Source organism: Paramisgurnus dabryanus, chromosome 9 (genome assembly GCF_030506205.2).
Source record: "Paramisgurnus dabryanus chromosome 9, PD_genome_1.1, whole genome shotgun sequence".
NCBI classification, from domain to species: Eukaryota; Metazoa; Chordata; class Actinopteri; order Cypriniformes; family Cobitidae; genus Paramisgurnus; species Paramisgurnus dabryanus.
The window spans coordinates 30,261,002-30,280,352 of record NC_133345.1 but is presented as its reverse complement, the minus strand read 5'-3'; the positions used below and the strand labels follow the sequence as shown (position 1 = coordinate 30,280,352).

Here is a 19,351-nt window from a genome sequence, read left to right as displayed (position 1 = left end):
TTGAACATACTTTTGCATCAACGAAATGGTCTCTCATCATGGGCATTGTCACCTCCGCACTTTCAGCCTGACTTCCATTGGGCACATGGACAGCAGTGGGCGGAGTCTGTCCTCCTGTTTGTCTCACGGGTTTGGCAGTACAGGATTTCCTATATCATAATGAAAAGACTGAAATTAATCACGGTATTATCAGAAAACAGTCAATCTGATTGTATTTGTAAATGCACTACAGTATAGAAAAATGTCAGGTGAGCTGGTTACCTGGTTTTGCTTCTGCAGGCCAGTATGAGTATGCAGATGATAATGCAGGTTAAAGCTATACACACCCCCACTGCTATACCGGTCACTGAACGCTGATCCAGATGATAAAAGCCATCAGAAAACACTGCAGGTGGAACACAAAACTACTGTAAATGACTGAAATTCATCACTTTTAATGTTACAATTGTCTCAGTCCTGGACGTTGATTGGTTAACACTGTTCCAATGGTGCTGCTAAATAAATGTGACGTAAAACGCATACTTATATACAATTTAAAGGTCCACTGTGTTGATTTTTAGTGCCATCTAGAGGTGAGATTGTAAATTGTAACCAACGGCTCAGTTTACAGCTCGAAACGCATAGAGAAGCTACGGTAGCCACTACAGGACAAACACGTCATCTGAGACAACGTAGTGACAAAATCTTCTTCCAAACTAAAGTGGCCTTTAAGGGTCGTGTCATTCACCTGTAGCATGAGCAGAGTTCACAGTCAGTTCTACTGCAGGTGAGAACGGACCATCTCCCATCTGATTGGACGCTGAGACCTTCACCAGGTACACCTGACCAGACTGAAGTTTCTCCAGTAGAGCCATTGTGATGCCACCTGACAAAGAGACAAATTAGTTATTATCATAGACTGTAAAAAATTATGGACGTAGTGTCCGTGACATCACCCATAGGTTTGGGAATATCTTTTTTGAAACCTGCCGGCGCCATCTTGTCCAAAAATGGGTAAAGAGGAGGGATGTGGGTGAAGCTGAGGTGGCTGGTTGTTGAAACCACGCCCACTTAGCTCGACTCTAGTGACAGCAGTGGCAGTTCACCCGTCACTCAAGTGGCCACACCCTTAACTATGCATAACTTTAAGGGTTAATATCATTTAAATGAATGAGTTACAAAAAAAATTCACTCCCTCACAGTTGTCATGAAGGGCAAAATTAGCTATACAGACCCAAAAAAATTTGTACCAGGCTGTAAACATTATTTTCTGCTCTTAAGTTGGGCATTTTAACATGGAGGTCTATGGGAATTGACTCCCTTTTGGAGCCAGCCTCTAGCGGCCAGTCGATGAATTGCAGTTTAAAGGATTAGTCCTTTTTTTATCCAGATAATTTACTCACCACCATGTCATCCAAAATGTTCATGTCTTTCTTTGTTCAGTCCAGAAGAAATTATGTTTTTTGAGGAAAACATTCCAGGATTTTTCTCATTTTAATGGACTTTAATGGACCCCAACACTTAACAGTTTTAATGCAGTTTAAAATTGCAGTTTCAAAGGACACTAAACGATCTCAAACGAGGAATAAGGGTTTTATCTAGCGAAACGATTGTCATTCTTGGCAAGAAAAATAAAAAATATGCACTTTTAAACCACAACTTCTCTTCTTCCTCCGGCTGTGTGACTCGCCAGCGTGACCTCACGTAATTGCGTAATGACGTCACGTGTTACATATATAAAACGCACATTTGCAGACCATTTTAAACAATAAACTGACACAAAGACATTAATTAGTATCATTCGACACACAACAATGTCGGAACGGTCCTCTTTCTCCACACTTGTAAACACTGGGACGTAGTTTCGCATACGTCATCCGTGACCTCTTGACGTGATGACGTATTGCGTGAGGTCGCGCTGGTGCCTCACACGGCCAGGGGAAGAAGTTGTGGTTTAAAAGTGCATTTTTTTTCTTGCCAAAAATGACAATCGTTTCGCTAGATTAGACCCTTATGCCTCGTTTGGTATCGTTTAGAGTTCCTTTGAAACTGCAATTTGAAACTGCATTAAAACTGACCCTAAGTCCAATAAAATGAGAATTGCATGGGATCACATTACGCATCACGACCTGATCTAGACGAGAAGTTGTGGTTTAAAAGTGGATCTTTTTTATTTTTCTTATCAAAAATGACAATCTTTTCGCTAGATAAGACCCTTATGTCTCGTTTGGGATCGTTTATAGTCCTTTGAAACTCTGTTGAAAAAAACTGTTAAGTGTTGAGTTAAGTATTAAATGTTGGGCTCTATTAAAGTCCATTAAAATTAGAAAAATCGTGCAGTGTTTTCCTCAAAAAACATAATTTCTTTTCGACTGATCAAAGAAAGACATCAACATTTTGGATGACATGGTGGTGAGTAAATTATCTGAACTTTTTATAAGAAAATGGACTAATCCTTTAAGTCACTTCTGTATTGGCTTCATCAGAGAAATCAAAAGGTTGCCCCTCGGTTAATACGGCTAAATATAAATCATTTAACGTGTGGACTCCACAACACTGTGTACTTGCAAACATGGACATGAAAGGAAAAAGCAATGATATATTGGTATTTAATGCATGCACGCACACACACACACACACACACACACACACATGAATGCACACACACCTTCTCTCTGAAGGATCTGCCATTCTCCAGCAGCCCAGGCTCTGCGTGATGCATACAGGATGGTGTAATGTGTCACAGTGATGTTGGGTTCGTCAGGTGGTTTCCATGACACCAGTGCCGAATCTCCCTCGATCAGACTGACTTTTACTCCCACAGGGGCGCGAGAGGGAGCTGAACAGAGCAACACAGAAGCTATTACTACAGCGTAATACATGTAGATGTATGTAGAAAACATCTAACAAGCTGTCAAGACAGATGAAGATCCTGTGTCTGTTTACCTTCAGGCAGCGTGCTCTGATAAACTACAGGACTCCACGGGCTGGACAGCTGATCCAGATGAAGACGAACCGCAAACTCGTAATTCGTGTTCGGGTCCAAATCCCTGACCAGTAAACTCTGAGCATCACTGCAGAAACAAAAACGACAATTACAAACCTTGTGGGCAGCATTAAAAAATAATCTCCCTCTCTTTCTTGACTCACGTCGGCAGGTAAAGCACAAGTGAGGCGTTCTGCAGTCCGACTGGATTGCAGCGTACGGTGTAGTTGACGCTTTGTCCCGCCGTGAAAGCGGGCCGGCCCCAGTGAAGGAACACAGAGGAGGAGCTGTTACTATGGGCATGTAGGTGATGAGGTGGCGGAGGGGGCGGGATCAAACGATCACGGACGGCTGCGAAATAAACAAATATTGGTCATAACGTTACTGTATCTGAATCATTTGGGATTCATAAGGGAAATGATTTAAACTTACAAACACATCCAGGGGTGCTGATGGTCTGATCGGCCTGATATCCTTCACCCTGAACACTGTATGCCAACAGTTTAACGTGGTACTTCTTCCTGGGATCTGTAACAGACATTAAAAGAAAAATAAATGCTTGTTCCAGATATTTTATTATTATATATTTGATATTTTTGTTAAATATTACATTATATCAGAGCTGCAATAAAAATGAGTGAAATTAAAGGATTAGTCCATTTTACTATGGATAAAATCCAGATAATTTTTACTCACTATCATGTCATCCAAAATGTTGATGTCTTTCTTTGTTCAGTCGAGAAGAAATTATGTTTTTTGAGGAAAGCATTCCAGGGTTTTTCTCATTTTAATGGACTTTAATGGACCCCAACATTTAACAGTTTTAATGCAGTTTAAAATGGCAGTTTCAAAGGACTCTAAACGATCCTAAACGAGGCATAAGGGTCTAATCTAGCGAAACGATTGTCATTTTTGGCAAAAAAATAAAAATATGCACTTTTAAACCACAACTTCTCTTCTTCTTGTGACGCGCCAGCGTGACCTCACATAATTGCGTAATGACGACAAAAGGTCACGTGTTACATATATGAGATGCACATTTGCGGACTATTTTAAACAATAAACCGACACAAAGACATTAATTAGTATCATTCGACATACAACAACATCGGAACGCTCCTCTTTCTCCACACTTGTAAACACTAAGGCAAACGACCAGAGGAAGACGAGAAGTTGTGGTGTAAAAGTGCATATTTTTTATTTTTCTTGCCTAAAATGACAATCGTTTCGCTAAATAAGACCCTTATGCCTCGTTTGAGATTGTTTAGAGTCCTTAGAAACTGCACTTTTAAACTGCAATAAAACTGTTAAGTGTTGGGGTCCATTAAAGTCCATTAAAATGAGAAAAATCCTGGAATGTTTTCCTCAAAAAACATAATTTCTTCTCGACAGAACAAAGAAAGACATCAACATTTTGGATGAGATGGTGGTGAGTAAATTATTTGATTTTTTTTTTAAGAAAATGGACTAATCCTTCAAGGCCTCTGGTTTCATTCTGTCATGTGCTTTTAATTCTGGCCACATGATGGCGCTACACAACACCGAGCTGTAAATCTGAACATGTTTCTGTTTCCTTATGGATTCACAATTAACTAAATGACAAGTTATATGAATGTAATTATATTATATTAATGTAATTTATATGTTTTGCAGTTCATATTAAGTACAAACAATCCATGTAGTCTGTCAATGAGGTAACAAATCAGATTAAGGGTTAAAGACTAAGATATGAATCTTAAGCACCCCCAAAAGAATATTAATGGCATGAAAGATTCTTAAGCTAGCCCTATTTTTGCCAAGTAAGAGATGTCCTCACGGCAACACCATATTGTGTAAATAAAACCTAAACCCACCCAGAACCCCAACCCTAACCATAACTGAACCCCAAAATCAGAGGATCAAATGATGCTGGGGCCCCCCTGCTACCATCTCGTGAGCTCACAAGTGTCTGATAATGTATGTGCAGATCCACTAAGACTGATCAATGCATACAGGTGACATCCCTTTACAGATTACTAAATAAGAAATGTATTGTGCCTGTGGCCTTATGGAGGTGGGGCCAAAACCATCAGCTTTGTTGTGATTGGCTGAATCTCAGAGACCCACAGCACTGAGGAGTCTTCATGGAGCCAGTCAGGGGTCAGAGTTCACACACAGATAAAACTCCTAAAGAATCTGGAGTCAAAGGTCAGGCACACAAGTCAGGCCTCTTTCTCTGGGCCATCAACATTCAGAGACAGATAGAGAGATAAAGAAAGTATTTGGAGAGGGGGAGTGAAACACTAAGAGACGGTCTGAATGAAGTGTCCAAAAATAAACAACTTTTATCCTAATTCATACATGCGAGATAGATTGAAAACTTATTTCAACTATGAAGATGTGGCTTTAAAAGATGACTGTATCTACAATCGGGAATTTACTCTTCAGTTGAGAGACAGCCGAAAGTGCATTTAGTCATAAGGAAATCGAGAGGCCTCGAAGCCCAAAAGCGCACTTGGCATCAACATCCCTCCGGTACAATAGCCTGGGGATATTAACCGCACACTGAGACAGGGGGCTGGGGTTGACATCTGTGGTGTGACCTCTGATCTGGAATCTGGGCAAGTCCAAACCTGCAGAGAGGATCAGGAGGAGCACACGTACAGGACGGGACATAACAACACACGTGTCTAAGATGCACAGATTTACTAAAGCTGTGATATTTTACATGTACAGTATGACCTTACACATTTCAATAATCAATTTGTGTACACCTCCACACAAAAACACATGAGATACACACAATGTGCATGCATCTGCTCTGAAATGATCACACAATAGTCCTTGTCACACAGAGATTACGGAAAATACATGGAAAATGTGGGCGGAATTTGTCCGAGATAGTTAGATTTTTGGTTCATTCCCACTGTCAATGATTTTCCGGAGACTGCACGTGCATTCTCATGCTGCGTTCACACCAGCCATGGTAGAGGCGTCAAGAGCGAGTGATTTCAATGTTAAGTCAATGTAAAGACGTGTTGACGCGCGTCTGGAGGTCTAGCGGTGCAAATGAGGTGTTAAGCGCGGCAGACACAATTCCGCCTCATTCGCGCGTCTAGTTCGAGCGAATGGCTGAATTGAGCGTTGCAGCGGGAAACGCGCGAGTTGAAAAATTTGAATTTTGGGCGAAAAACGCACCGATTAACCAATCAGGAGCTTGCTCTAGTAGTGACATGATTACAGGAAGTCGCAGAAGCCCCTCCCATGACGCAAATTTCCACGTGAATGTCTCTATGATTAGAATTCATACGTGGCTTTCACGCGCAAATGAAGCGAGTAAACTCAAACTGTTCAAGCGGCAAACTAGGCGCGGTAGATGTGATTTTGACGCCTCAAACGTGGCTGATGTGAACCCACACATACTGTGATGCTGTGTTTACACCAACCGCTTTTCAGGCGTCAAAATCGCGTCTATCGCGCCTAGTTTGCCGCTTGAATAGTTTGAATGCATTCGCGCGTGTAGAGCGAAGTAGACGCGCGGAAAAAGCAAGCATTTGACGCGCGTCAGAGGCAAAATCTGCTCCTTGTGGGAGGGGCCAAAGCTGTGCGGTTGTCTGTTTGCAAGATGACTGATGTTGATTTTTATCGAGAGTTTGAATTTGGTAACCTTAATATAGGGGGAAAATAAACAGCGCGGGTCGATAAATGCGTGTGACTCAAAAGTGAAAGGTGTATTTACTAGGGATGGCTGACGCGAAACAGTCGTTCCGAAGCTTTGCGAGATCCCGAAGCGCAGATGTGTCGAAACACTGATCCGAAGCGTGATTCAAAACACCCATGTCACGTGACTATGACCAAACGAAGCCTCGAAGTGTTTCATTAAATGTTTCATCAGGTGTGGTCTGCCGAATCAGCGTTTGATTGGCACGGTCGGGAACAGACAACACAATTGCATATCTGTATAAAAGTGAAATAAACGCATATTGACCTTGTGGGTTTTTGTGAGAGGAGTTTTTCAAAGGCTGGAGAAATTATCTGTAAAAAAGAAGTAGGCTAAGTCCTTCCACACACAGCAGATATTTATATGTGACATGGTGGCTTGATATATTTTATTAATTTCTTATTGTTTATGTGGTATTTATCTTTATTCAATTTATTTATTAAATAGACCAGCTTATAGTTATTGACAATGATGAGCCTAAAAGCTCATGTAGTTGTCAAACAGATGTTAAAACAACAACAAAAAATATGTAACTTAATTGTGACGACGGTAATAACAATGCGTTTCCCGGGGTTCGATCCAAAGGGCTTTTGCATGAGAGTCTAGGACACTATCCACTCTCCCACCTGATCACTTATATCTATTACACAACATGTGGGATACAATTTGTCAGTGCTCGTCTAAAACCTTGTCAAGGCTGCTCTATGGCAATACGTGCAAATGACCACTAGGTGTCACTGTGGAGGCGGTTTCGATCCATGTTTCGAAGCCTCGACACAATTGATTCAACTGTTTCAGTGTTTCACGAAGCCTCGCTCTGCCCATCACTAGTATTTACAACTTACCAGGTTGCCCAATGTCCTCACTGACACTCTTCCAAGCGAGGTACTTTTTATTCCTGTCTCCTCTATAGAGTCGTATAGCTCCGGGTGACAATATCAAGCCTTCATGCTGAATGAGTGACTCCGGGCGGGGCTGCCACCACAGCAGCAAGCAGGCTCCTGATTGGTTAACACGGTGCGAAATTCCGCCAAAGTTCAAATTTTTCAACTCGGCCGTCAGCCGCAAATTCGCGTGAACCTCAAAATGCACAAAAAGCACCATTCGCGTGTACCGCGCACAACGCTCAATTCACGCCTTTCGCGTGAACTAAACGCGCGAATGAGGCGGAAACGCGTCTTCCGCGCGGCTCCAAATGCCTCATCTGCGCCGCGGGACCTCCAGACGTGCATCAACGCGTCTTCACATTGACTTAACATTGAAATCACTCGCGCTTCACGCCTGTACGGCGGTTGGTGTAAACGCAGCATAAAGATCCAGTAAAGACATGTGACGTATTTACAGTCCTGCACTTGGTAAGTTTTTTCCACATTGTCTGAAATTTGCTAATTATCCGGAATTTTTCCCCCGAGAAACCGTGTGAGAGAAAAACAGGGAGATTTTTGGATGGAGGGTGTTAAAGCTTTGATGTAGCATCTCATTCCACATTTTGTCCCACTACAGTCGTAAAACACAACAGCTCCTCTTTCTCTCCCAACACTTCTGCTTCTCTTTTCACCTCCTCTGGAGCTATAATCCCAAGGAGCAATTCGCCGAAACTCCTCAAATCTCAACTATTATTTTCTGTGTATTTTATATATTTGTGGACATTTGATACATTAATCTAAGATAACTTTTCATCAGCAGAAACATCTGAGAGCATGACAAAAAATTGGGCATATTACAGAGATGTTTATGGACACCCATTGAAACAACCTCAACAATCAAACCAATTTCCAATCAGCAGATGTGACTCATTTTCAGCCACAATTATGCAAATATCATAAGTGTGAATATTTAAATATCAGCTGCTGACCAGCTGGCTGACCTTTCTACGGCCACAGATGGCCACCGGTCAAGCAATGCATTGTGGGATAGCATTTAAAGTCGGCACTGACTGCAGGCCCAGATGAGAGTGACCTTTAGGGGCAAGAGAGGATGACCACACCACATACGTGAGGATCATGGGAAGTCCAGCATTTAGGCTGTGGGGTGGCAGGGTCAGAGGTCAAGGGGGAGGGGTGTGGTCATTGGGAGCAGCCACAAATCTACAAAGACATCTGAAAGACACCTCAGTGCTTTGGACTTGGAAAGCAACTGGCTTATTTGTTTCATTCATTGTTAGATGATGGCGTCAGTCAATAGCTTGAAGACTTTAAAACTTTACAAATTAAATCCTGCATGTTTTTTGGGTGCTTTACTTTAATGATCCCAGGGAACACAAAATAAAACTAGGGTTGTAAAAAAATTAATCGTGATTAATCGCATAAAAAATAAATGTTTGTGTTTGCATGATATATGTGTGTGCACTACTTGTAACTTTTTCGTATATATAAACACACACACATGCATGTATGTATTTAAGATACATATATGTGTGTATTTATGTATACATATATATAGAAATATATCATGATTAATCGCGATTAATCTTTTGACAGCTTTAATTTAACCATACAAAATCGAAATGACTGAAACCTGATTTTTAACCATTTATGTAAGAAGACATCTAAAGTAATGCTTGTCATTAATATCAGCGTTTATATCCAAGACTGCAGTGTTACTGAGTAGGTTTTGTGTACTCACCCAAGCCTCCAATGGTGTGTTGACGCTGATGTGGTGGGATCTGGGTTGAGGGTCCCTCTGGTTGGCTCTCTTCATGATATGAAAGTTTGTAGCCCTGCAGGTCAGTGGCGCCGCCCGCTGGAAGATGCCAACGTACCCCGACGGTGGTGCAGTTCAGAGTTTCCAACTGGAGCTCTGGTGCCATGGGCACTGTGGGAAGATAATACACAGCCAATAAGAAAAATCATCCAATCATAAATCTTGCTCATGGAATCAACTGGAATATATGTCTAGGACAAACAATTGTGATATCTGTAATATTGTGATGGGTGTGTCAGCCGTTTGCAGAAAGCGGATGAAAGGAATGTTCCCAGTGGGTCTCAAATTCCCACTAAGCAAGAACAAAACGACACACAAGAGCCCAGCAAATCTTTGAGATTTATCACTCACAAATGCAGCTGTGAATCTCTTAAGTCCAGATGAGAGATGGGACCTCACAGCAACATCAGCAGGGTTAAATCAATCCTGGTTTAATAAAACACATCCTATGGTGTGTAGCCAAATATTTTAAGCATAAATTCGTGTAGATCACAGTCGACTGTCAGAATTTGATATGCGTGTCGAGGCTCACGGTGTGAATTCAGAAGAAGTGAAGATGATAGGCTGCTACTCAGAAAGCCAAACAGCCTAGCGGGCTTTATAACCCATGACTAAAACTTTTCCAATGTGAATGAGGAGGAGGGTCAAAGGTCATGCAGTAACAAATGCAATGCCTTAACAAGATTATCAGACCGAAAGAAAGACAGTGAGTCTAGAGTCATCTTTAAGGCATGTACATTACAGGATTTCCTTTTTTACACTAAAAAGTCTGCTGAAAATATCAAACTACAACTAAATTTGGACTATATGCGGACCCTTACTTGTGTATAAAAACGGAATTATACTTCTAGCTTAAACGTAAAAAATTTTTTTTTATAAAAAATGTGAAACTTTTATGAATTTGGTTGTTTGTTTACACGACAACAGCATTTTGGTACTGATCCCTAAGGTGACATTGGAGTAAAAAAAATCTAAAGTTTAGTTTCATGTGTTCACGTGAAACTTTCATGTGCTCACGCGAAAAATTCATGTGCAGAATTTTTTTTAAAGTTTAGTTTTGCGTGCTCACGTGAAACTTTCGCGCACGCATGTGATAGTTTCACGTGCGCAAGCAAAACTAAATGCGGTAGGTCACGTGCGCACGCGAAAGTTTCACGTGAGCACGCAATAGATTCACATGAGACGTGATAGTTTCACGTGCGCACGCGAAACTAAACTTTATTTAATTGTTGCTCCATGTCCCCTTGGGGGCTCCGTATTTTGGGGTCCTGAAAACACAAACTCTTTTCAACAAAGTTTATAAACTTTTGACGCTTTTTAGTCCAGGGTCACCTGTAGTAATAAACCTACCTCATAATCCGATATGTCTAAACAAAACTTCTATTTATTGCTCTCTAGAAGAATGCGTATGTGCGCAGATGTGTAGTGTTTCTTTACAAAAAAGCATCGCCATCTACTGGCCTTGCACACGTAATACAGCTTATTAAGTTGTATTTGTGGATCCCTGTAGGCTTGGATCTTTTTGATAGCTTTGTCGTGTGTACGTGAAATTTATTCAGCATTTTTAAGAAAAATTGCCAGCACCAGCAATTTTTATGATTTTCACAAAAGTTTAATGCCTTCCATTTTCTTTTTTAAATATTCAAACATACAATATATCAAATTAAAGAACAAACCCTCTGATTTCAGACAAAACATGTTTCATCTTCATTTGTTCTCTTTTTATCACCTCTCAAATATTGCTAGGTTTCTTCAAAATACCAAAAACCAAGATAATTGCATTTTTGTAAATGACTTTTGTTAGAGATCAGATACAGAACGAAAAATACACAGAGTTTTTACTGTTTAGCCTTGGGTAAAAGCGCCACCTGGTGGATAATAGTGTAAATATGGATAGCCATAAAAACTCATCATTTGCAGGGAAGCGTTTTCTCTTAATTGACAAGTTAAATGGCGGTCACAATCATTGTGATGTAAACATAACCTAAAGCCCGCAGTATAGGTTTTTTTACATGTACGTGATCGTACGCGCAGGGTCAAACATATAGCCTTGCAAAGCATGGTTTATTTGACTCGTACGTGTAACCCAGACATTCTACACTTTTAAAAATCTGGCGGTGCGCTTACAATCTTCTGATAACGAAAACTGCATCGCATGCACTGTACGTGGCCCCTCGCGTACAACAAAAAAATGGGCTATACTTCAGCCACAAGTTCACAAGGACAAGTTCGGTATTTTATACTAAAAGCCCTGTTTTCAGATTGTTTATGATGAAATAGAACGGTTTTTACTGAAATTTCGCCCCGAGAATTTTCGGGTGTTTGTGTTTCAGCTCAGACCTCTACAATGGGTTTAATGGTGCACTGGAACAATCCTTCCTAAAATGCATTAAACTTTCGTTTACAAAGACGTGAAACTCACCGAGTGGTTAGGGGTGTTCACTGATATGCTCACACAAAAATCGCTGCAAAATACGCATTCCAACAGGTTTTATCATAGTTTTGTCCAACTCCATTGACTTGTATTAGATGTCCTGTGAGGTACGGTATTACTCCGCGCCGGGAACCCCTTTGTATTCTTGCAATTGGCAAAGGCAGATTATCGCCACCAACTGGGCTGGAGTGTTTATTATTCAAGCTCTCAACGGAAAAATATATGGGTGTGAGGCGTTTGGAAAAATAGGTCCACAAGTTAACAACGAATGATAACACACCTGTTGGAAAGCATCTTTTGCAGCGATTTTTGTATGAGCATATCAGTGAACACCCCTGACCACTCGGTGAGTTTCAAGTCTTTGTAAACGAAAGTTTAATACATTTTAGGAAGGATTGTTCCAGTGCACCATTAAACCCATTGTAGGAGTGGGAGGTGAAACACAAACACCCAAAAATTCTTGGGGCAGCCGCATATGTCGAAATTTCAGTCAAAACCGTTCTATTTCATCATAAACAATCTGAAAACAGGGCTTTAAGTGTAAAATACCCAAGTTGTCCTTTTTTTTTTTCTGTTTTCCGTTTTGTTCTATTCATTGTTATTTACCACATGTAAATAGAGTCACTTTCTGTGTTTGCACTATATAAATAATAATAAAAAAAATAAATAAATAAAAAAGCACCATTCGCGGGTACCACGATAGACACTTAATGCGCGCCATTCATGCGAACTACCGCGCCGCGCTTAACATTGAAATCACTCGCGCTCGACACCTAACGCAGCCAACGCAGCCTTACAATGAAAGTTAAAAATAAATAAAAGTGTAGATAACATCATTATTGTTTTGCAGCTTGGACATTAAAATCAATCACATACTGTTGTTTATACTTTATTTTCATTGTTTATGTACTATATGCATTTAAAATTAAATAAATTTTATAGCATAAAAAAAAAAAGTTGTCCTTTAAGGTTAAAACAACCTGCAGTCCATTACCAGTTTTTCTTACAGTTAGGTAACGTCTTAACAATAAGGATAAAGAGTGTATGTGTATACAGATGTGTGATCCACCTTTGGTGCTGGAGTCTTTAGGTGTTTTGTGTGTTGTCCAAGCGGACGGTTCGCCCCAGCCCACGCTGGTAGCCGCAGCGATGCGGAGCAGATAGGTTGTGTTGGGCTGAAGTCCTTTCAGAAGATGATGGGTTCTGTGTCCTGACACCTCCTGTTGTATGATCGCTCCATCTGTACTGGTTCTGTATGAAAGACGGTACATTGAGACTCGACCCCGACTCAGTTTATGGGAGAGATGCTGCCAGGACACCTGAATGTCAGTCGGGCTCCGGCTGGTGAGACTCAACTCAGGAGCTCGTAAAGGAACTGAGAGAGAGAGAATTATTAAGTATTGATGAAGATTTGCTAAAAGTTGTTTTTGTTAACTTTTTGAAAAATAGTAAAAGCTTACAAAGTATTTTGTATTGTATTTATTTACTTTATTTTTCTAAATAGGGCCAATTTTTGATTCACTATTATGTGATTTCATTACAGGACTTTTAACTTCCAGTAAACAAAGCCGAGGATGAAACATCAATGATAGTCTACAGTCAGTCGGTGTCCTGTACTCACCATCCTCCAGTGTGTGTTGTACGACATGATCAGACATACGGCTGGCACCCACGGGCATGTACGCTACAATGTAAAAGGTGTAGTTTCGCCCGGCCTCCAGGTCATCAATGATGTAACGGGTGGTATCATTACCGATAACAATCTGGTACTCTTCGTTATTTAGTCCTACAGGAACAACAACCCAGAATCTTTTAAAAATATTGAAAAACAGTCAAATTCCTATATTTAGACCTGTCGTTTCATCATGACATCAGCACACAAGAAAAACATCTTAAAGGGATTGTTCACCCAAAAGTGAAAATTCTGTCCTCATTTACTCACCCTCATGTTGTTACAAACCAGTATAAACTTTTTTATTCTGAGTAATATTTTGTTTTGAGGAATGTTTGTAACCAAACCGATCAGAAGCCCATTGACATCCATAGTATTCTTTTTTCTACTATGGATGTCAATGGGGCTTCTGATTGGGTTGGTAACAAATAAAAATGTATACTGGTTGGTAACATCAATCATGAGGGTGAGTAAATGATAACAGATTTTCATTTTTGGGTAAACTATCCCTTTAACAAAAAAAAAGGAAATGTACTACAATAAAAACTACACCCAAATGAAGGTATTAAGCTTGGTAGAAAATGTACTTTTACTGAAATATTATAGACGTGCACACACATACAGAGATGAACATCTTAATTTTAAAATTAAGATTAAGATAATTTTAAAATTGTAAAACTTTTACAATTAAAGATTTTGTGTTGCTCTTAAATGCAGTGAGATATCCAATAGCTTGGTCATTTTTAGTTTTTATATGATATCTGAGTTCATATTAAAATCTGCACAGTTTAGAACGCTATGATGACAAAAGTAAACAGAAAGATCGGCTCTTGAGATCGGCAAATTTTGCGAGTGCCGATCGCGTCATTTAATGCCGTTATCGGCCGATTACGAACGGCGGCCGATCGATCGGAGCATCACTAGTTTTGGTCCTGCTTGATTTTCATTGATTTTGAGTAAAATAATGTAAAGTTTTTCATAAGATCCCCTGTGGTCAATGTGTTAGCATGACAGCAGCTTGATGCTGTCGGAAGAACAAGCAACAGCCGTCATTTTTCCTTCGCCCGAGTGCCTCTCACGTAAATTATTCGATTTTGATGGCTTACGTTTCTTCCCTACCACAGAAAACCACCACAGCTTTATCAATGCCATCAAAAGCATTATAAAAATCAATGCCATCAAAAGCAAATATAATTTTGTCCCATACAATGTATTATTGGCTATTTCTCCAAAAATACAGTGTGACTTATGACTGGTTTTGTGGTCCAGGGTCACATTTATAAAAGTAAATCCATGAAGTCTTTAACGTGTAGCTATTCCGCACTTTTAGCCAGTATATAAAGAAACTTGTCAACTCAATCAACATGGCTACGCCCTCTTTTAATGAACCAAAAAAGCCAAATTCCACCTGCTGGTTTTCCCACCGCACGTTTAGACACTTTATACAGCCAAGACACTCATATAAAAAACTCACAAGCATTGAGATGCCATGTGAATTTCTGACCCAATAAACAAGCGAGTGAAGAGAAAGAGTCTTGTGTCTGAATGGCCACACAGCAGACTTTGACTCTTCAGGGCAACTCCGGATAATTACCCCCTCTTTAACCCTTTTCAATGACTTCCGATGTTTTTTTGCCCTGCAGAGCAGATGCCGTATGCGTTCTCTCTCTCTATTCTTCTTTCACTAAATGGTCTGGGATTCTGAAGTGCAGAAAATACAAGTCGACGTACAAGCGCCAACATTTAAGTCTATTCAGAACGGTTCCTGTCTGAATTATCCTCATCTCATCGGGCAGGCAGGTGTGTTATTCTCAAATGCACAAGGACTGCCATGCATTTCAATTGCAAGAGTTTTGTTAAAAGGAAAAACTAACTAGAAGTGACTTTTGCTGCTCTTTCATAAAAAAAAAAACTATTCGTAGGTAACTAGCTGGCATGAATAGAGACAGAGAGAATTGTTCCCACATAGCTTATCCTTTAACAAACTGAAAAATCTAATCTTTTTATTCATGTATATTTTAGCCCCTTTATTGAGACCAGATAGTGGAGAGTTGACAGGGAAGTGTTTTGGAGGGATATAGGAGAGTGGGATCGGCAAAGGACTTTGGAGAACTTGGGTAGCCGTGAGCACACTGGTGTCGGCGCACTAACCACAGGGCTATCGACTAAAGCCAGCAATTCATGCATGTGCAAAATAAAAGTCTAGTTATGAAAATGTAAATGCACAATTGTGTACAAACAGAAATGTGGCACTCACCCTCCGTCTTCATGTAGTGCACCGAATAGGCAATGACTTTGTTGGAGTTGTACAGGGGTCTCTCCCAAGCCAGTAGGATGGCTGAACTGGACATGGTGTCGGCACGAACGTTTCTGGGCGCGCTGGGGCGATTATCTGACATCACAACGATGAGCCGAGCCATGGCCAGAACTGAACCCTGCTGATTCTCTGCCTGACACTGGTATATACCATCATCTTCAGGAATTATCTGGTTTATTACCAGTTTACTGTAAAAATAAACAACAAACAAGAGTTTACGCTTTAGAAAAATAGTGCTGTGTGCTTAATGACCTTTTAAGTCATATATTGGTCAGATAAAAAAATCTAAAGATGTAAGAAACACATTTAAGCAGTCAAGTATTTATAAATCATAGTAGCATCAGAGGTTGCGACTTTTTTTATTGTCCCCACAGGGTTGTACAAATTTTGTTATGATCAATTATTATCGGTCATTTTATTTCTATCATAAACTTACATGATGAGCATATGGGTGATTCTCTCGAAATTAGACTTAGGAGGTGTCATGAAACATTTTGATAAAAAAGTAAATGCTATCAAAATACAAAGTTACAAACATCTCTTCATTTACTATTTTGCACATGATTTCAAATGACATCATACAAACCAATTTTGTTGTTTTTTCCACATTTAAGGGGAACATTTGCATTACCGCAACGTGTCCATGACTGGATTTGGGTTCTTTGACATGGAAATATTTTTAATTACAAAATCTAAAAAATAAAAAGCTTCAGTAAATTTTATACTGTAAACATTTACAGTAAAGAAACATGTGGTATTTGGTGATCACTGGTAAATGTAGAGACAATAATAAGGAATATAAATGTGCCCAAGACCAAATTTCTCATCCTCCGCAACAATTTTCAATCATTGTTTAAGCCCTCAAGGAACTAACTTCCAAAAAAAAAAGTTGGAAGGGACATAATTGACTGTGACACTCAAGATGGCTACCAGGTAAGCAGTTCTTATTTTTTCTCTCCAGATAAAAGTAGAAATTTTGTTAGACAACCTTTTAGCTCTCATTACCGAAACATGAGTTTGTAAATGCATATATTTAATGTAACATCATGTTGCGGTAATGATAATTTTTGATAATGATAATCTATAAAATTTAAGCAATTCTATAGGAAATATTTTTTAAATCCTATAAAAATATTCTGTTCATGACCTTAATCTTATATGTGCAACAAAAAAAATTGTCTTCAAGGGCTTTTTAAAAATTCTGATTCTTCTAGATCTGGATTTTGTGAGAATCACCCATATACGTTAAAATAGCATTTCTTTATAGTGGCAAACCATTCTTTTTTTTTTCAAGTAGCTTCTTAAACTGTGGGTAATGTAATGTAAAAATAATGGTATTTCATGAATTCCGACTTATTAACACAGTTTAAGAGTTGTAATCTACATGCTAAACAAATGCAAAGTGTCAGTTGAATGTGTGACGGAGTATTTCTGGGCTAAACTCATGCTTCCTCTTTTCGCAAAGTTTTTTTCAAACATGGGTACCAGTAACATGTCGATGACCCCCATATTCATTTTATGGGCACCATCTACCGGAAAAGCACCCCATGTGTCAAGGAGAGCGAGAACGCACATTAGCGTTAGCTTTGAGTAGAAGTCACAGCGCATTCACACGGGGCGTAAGCGTTGACGCTTCTCATTCACTTTTAATGGCGAAGCGTTGGCGAACTGAATTGTGGATCCGTCGGAGCCGCGTCAGTGCCGTTGTTCGCGGCAGAAGTTGAACATTCCTCAACTTTTCAACATTTCTCAACTTTTCAAGTGGCAACGCGTGCGTCAGCCAATCATATCACCTTATGCAAATAACCTAGGCAGAGCCAGCCAATTACGTTTATGGAAGACCGGAGCTTGTGTTGCGGCCACAGTGATTGGCTGTTGGCCACGCTTCAGACAAGCCTTCCGTTAAGCGTTAACGCTTACGCCCCGTGTGAATGTACCGTCACAGGCATCACTCGCCATGACAGCTTTGTTTTACATCAAGACTCAACGAAAGAAGAAGTGTGTTTTTTAGGATGTTAAGAGAAGAAATCCTTGTTCAGCTTTCTAAGTAAGCCAGCCTTATGCAAACAATGGATATAGTTTGTTTTTCGGGGAAGCAGCGGAGTTTTGCATGTGTTTATTTAACCCTTGACTTCGTTGAAATGTGGTGGTCCCAACCGTGTCATGAGTCACAGGCGGTAAGTAAAACTGCATCAAATGTCTGTGTTTTGTTGGCAATCGACGCGTAATTGCAGACAATGTTTACGACACGAACATGTAGTGAATCAAAAGTTTATTATTTTAGGTTATTTTAAACAATACTAAAGCAGTTCACATCTATATTGGGCTCTTGTTTTTTAATATTCAGTCAAAGTCATACATTTCAAAAATATATTTTTTAAATAAAATTGTAGTTTTCTAATAAAAGAAAATTAATATTTTTGGCGGAGGCACATATTTGTCTACAAAAGTAATTAAAGTGCATTTAAACAAATTTTAAAAGATTTAAATAATTTTAAGATCATGAGAAAAATCCCAAAAAAATTTGACTGGTTCTGTATATAGTTTTTTTTTAAATGTCGAGGTAAAAGGTGACCTGAAAACTAATAGATTTTTGTCAATTGATCAGAGCAGATGTAGTTATCGTGCATGTTAAACACTTGCTATTGACATGCACCCCCCACGCTTCCTCTTTTCCTTTCAGGATCTCATAACAAACCCAGACAGGAAAACTCATTAGAAAAAAATCAAAGAGAAAATCAAGCAAAACACACTTAGTACAGCACTGAATTATTAAGTGTCTCTTGTTCCTCTGCAGTATCTGGCTCATGAATAATTCAATGAGACAGAGTTTCCAGCGAACAAATGAGGCCCTGAACAGGGTCAGCATCCTGAAGTTTATTTTCGGCCTTTAACATGTAAAGTTCAAATGAGTTCCAATTTTTACTTTATCGCTGTGATTTAAGGTGGCGTATATCAACAAGGGTGCCTGTACAGTATATGTCATACCTGTTGTACATTTTGATACGTCCGTTTGAGTGAAGCACCTGTCCGTTCTTCAGCCAGGTGATCTGTGGGGTAGGAAACCCCTCTGCCACACAAACAAATCGAGCGGTGCCAGCCCTGGGTCGGGTCACACTTTCTGGCCACTCCACGAAAGATGGGGGTGCTATACATAAAAACACAACACGTATATTTATTTGTAAACATCAAGCTTGGTACATCACATACACTCACCTAAAGGATTATTATGAACACCATACTAATACTCTGTTTTACGCCCTTTCGCCTTCAGAACTGCCTTAATTCTACATGGCATTGATTCAACAAGGTGCTGAAAGCATTCTTTAGAAATGTTGGCCCAGATTGATAGGATAGCATCTTGCAGTTGATGGAGATTTGTGGGATGCACATCCAGGGCACGAAGCTCCCGTTCCACCACATCCCAAAGATGCCCTATTGGGTTGAGATGTGGTGACTGTGGGGTCATTTTAGTACAGTGAACTCATTGTCATGTTCAAGAAACCAATTTGAAATGATTCGAGCTTTGTGACATGGTGCATTATCCTGCTGGAAGTAGC

General features: G+C 39.8%; 1 protein-coding gene across 1 annotated transcript in view; it reads right to left on the bottom strand.

Moving 5' to 3' along the window:
- Window positions 1–19,351, bottom strand: part of prtga (protogenin homolog a (Gallus gallus)) — a 39,530-nt gene that overhangs the window by 4,234 nt on the left and 15,945 nt on the right. Inside the window, exons 6-17 of the mRNA XM_065283688.1 lie at window positions 18,780–18,939; window positions 15,732–15,979; window positions 13,424–13,588; window positions 12,872–13,177; window positions 9,291–9,479; window positions 3,398–3,493; window positions 3,130–3,316; window positions 2,926–3,053; window positions 2,648–2,818; window positions 728–865; window positions 262–385; window positions 11–149 (exon numbers count right to left, since the gene is read on the bottom strand). Of these exons, the coding sequence (XP_065139760.1) occupies window positions 11–149; window positions 262–385; window positions 728–865; window positions 2,648–2,818; window positions 2,926–3,053; window positions 3,130–3,316; window positions 3,398–3,493; window positions 9,291–9,479; window positions 12,872–13,177; window positions 13,424–13,588; window positions 15,732–15,979; window positions 18,780–18,939 (2,051 nt within the window). The remainder of the gene's footprint in view (window positions 1–10; window positions 150–261; window positions 386–727; window positions 866–2,647; window positions 2,819–2,925; window positions 3,054–3,129; window positions 3,317–3,397; window positions 3,494–9,290; window positions 9,480–12,871; window positions 13,178–13,423; window positions 13,589–15,731; window positions 15,980–18,779; window positions 18,940–19,351) is intronic.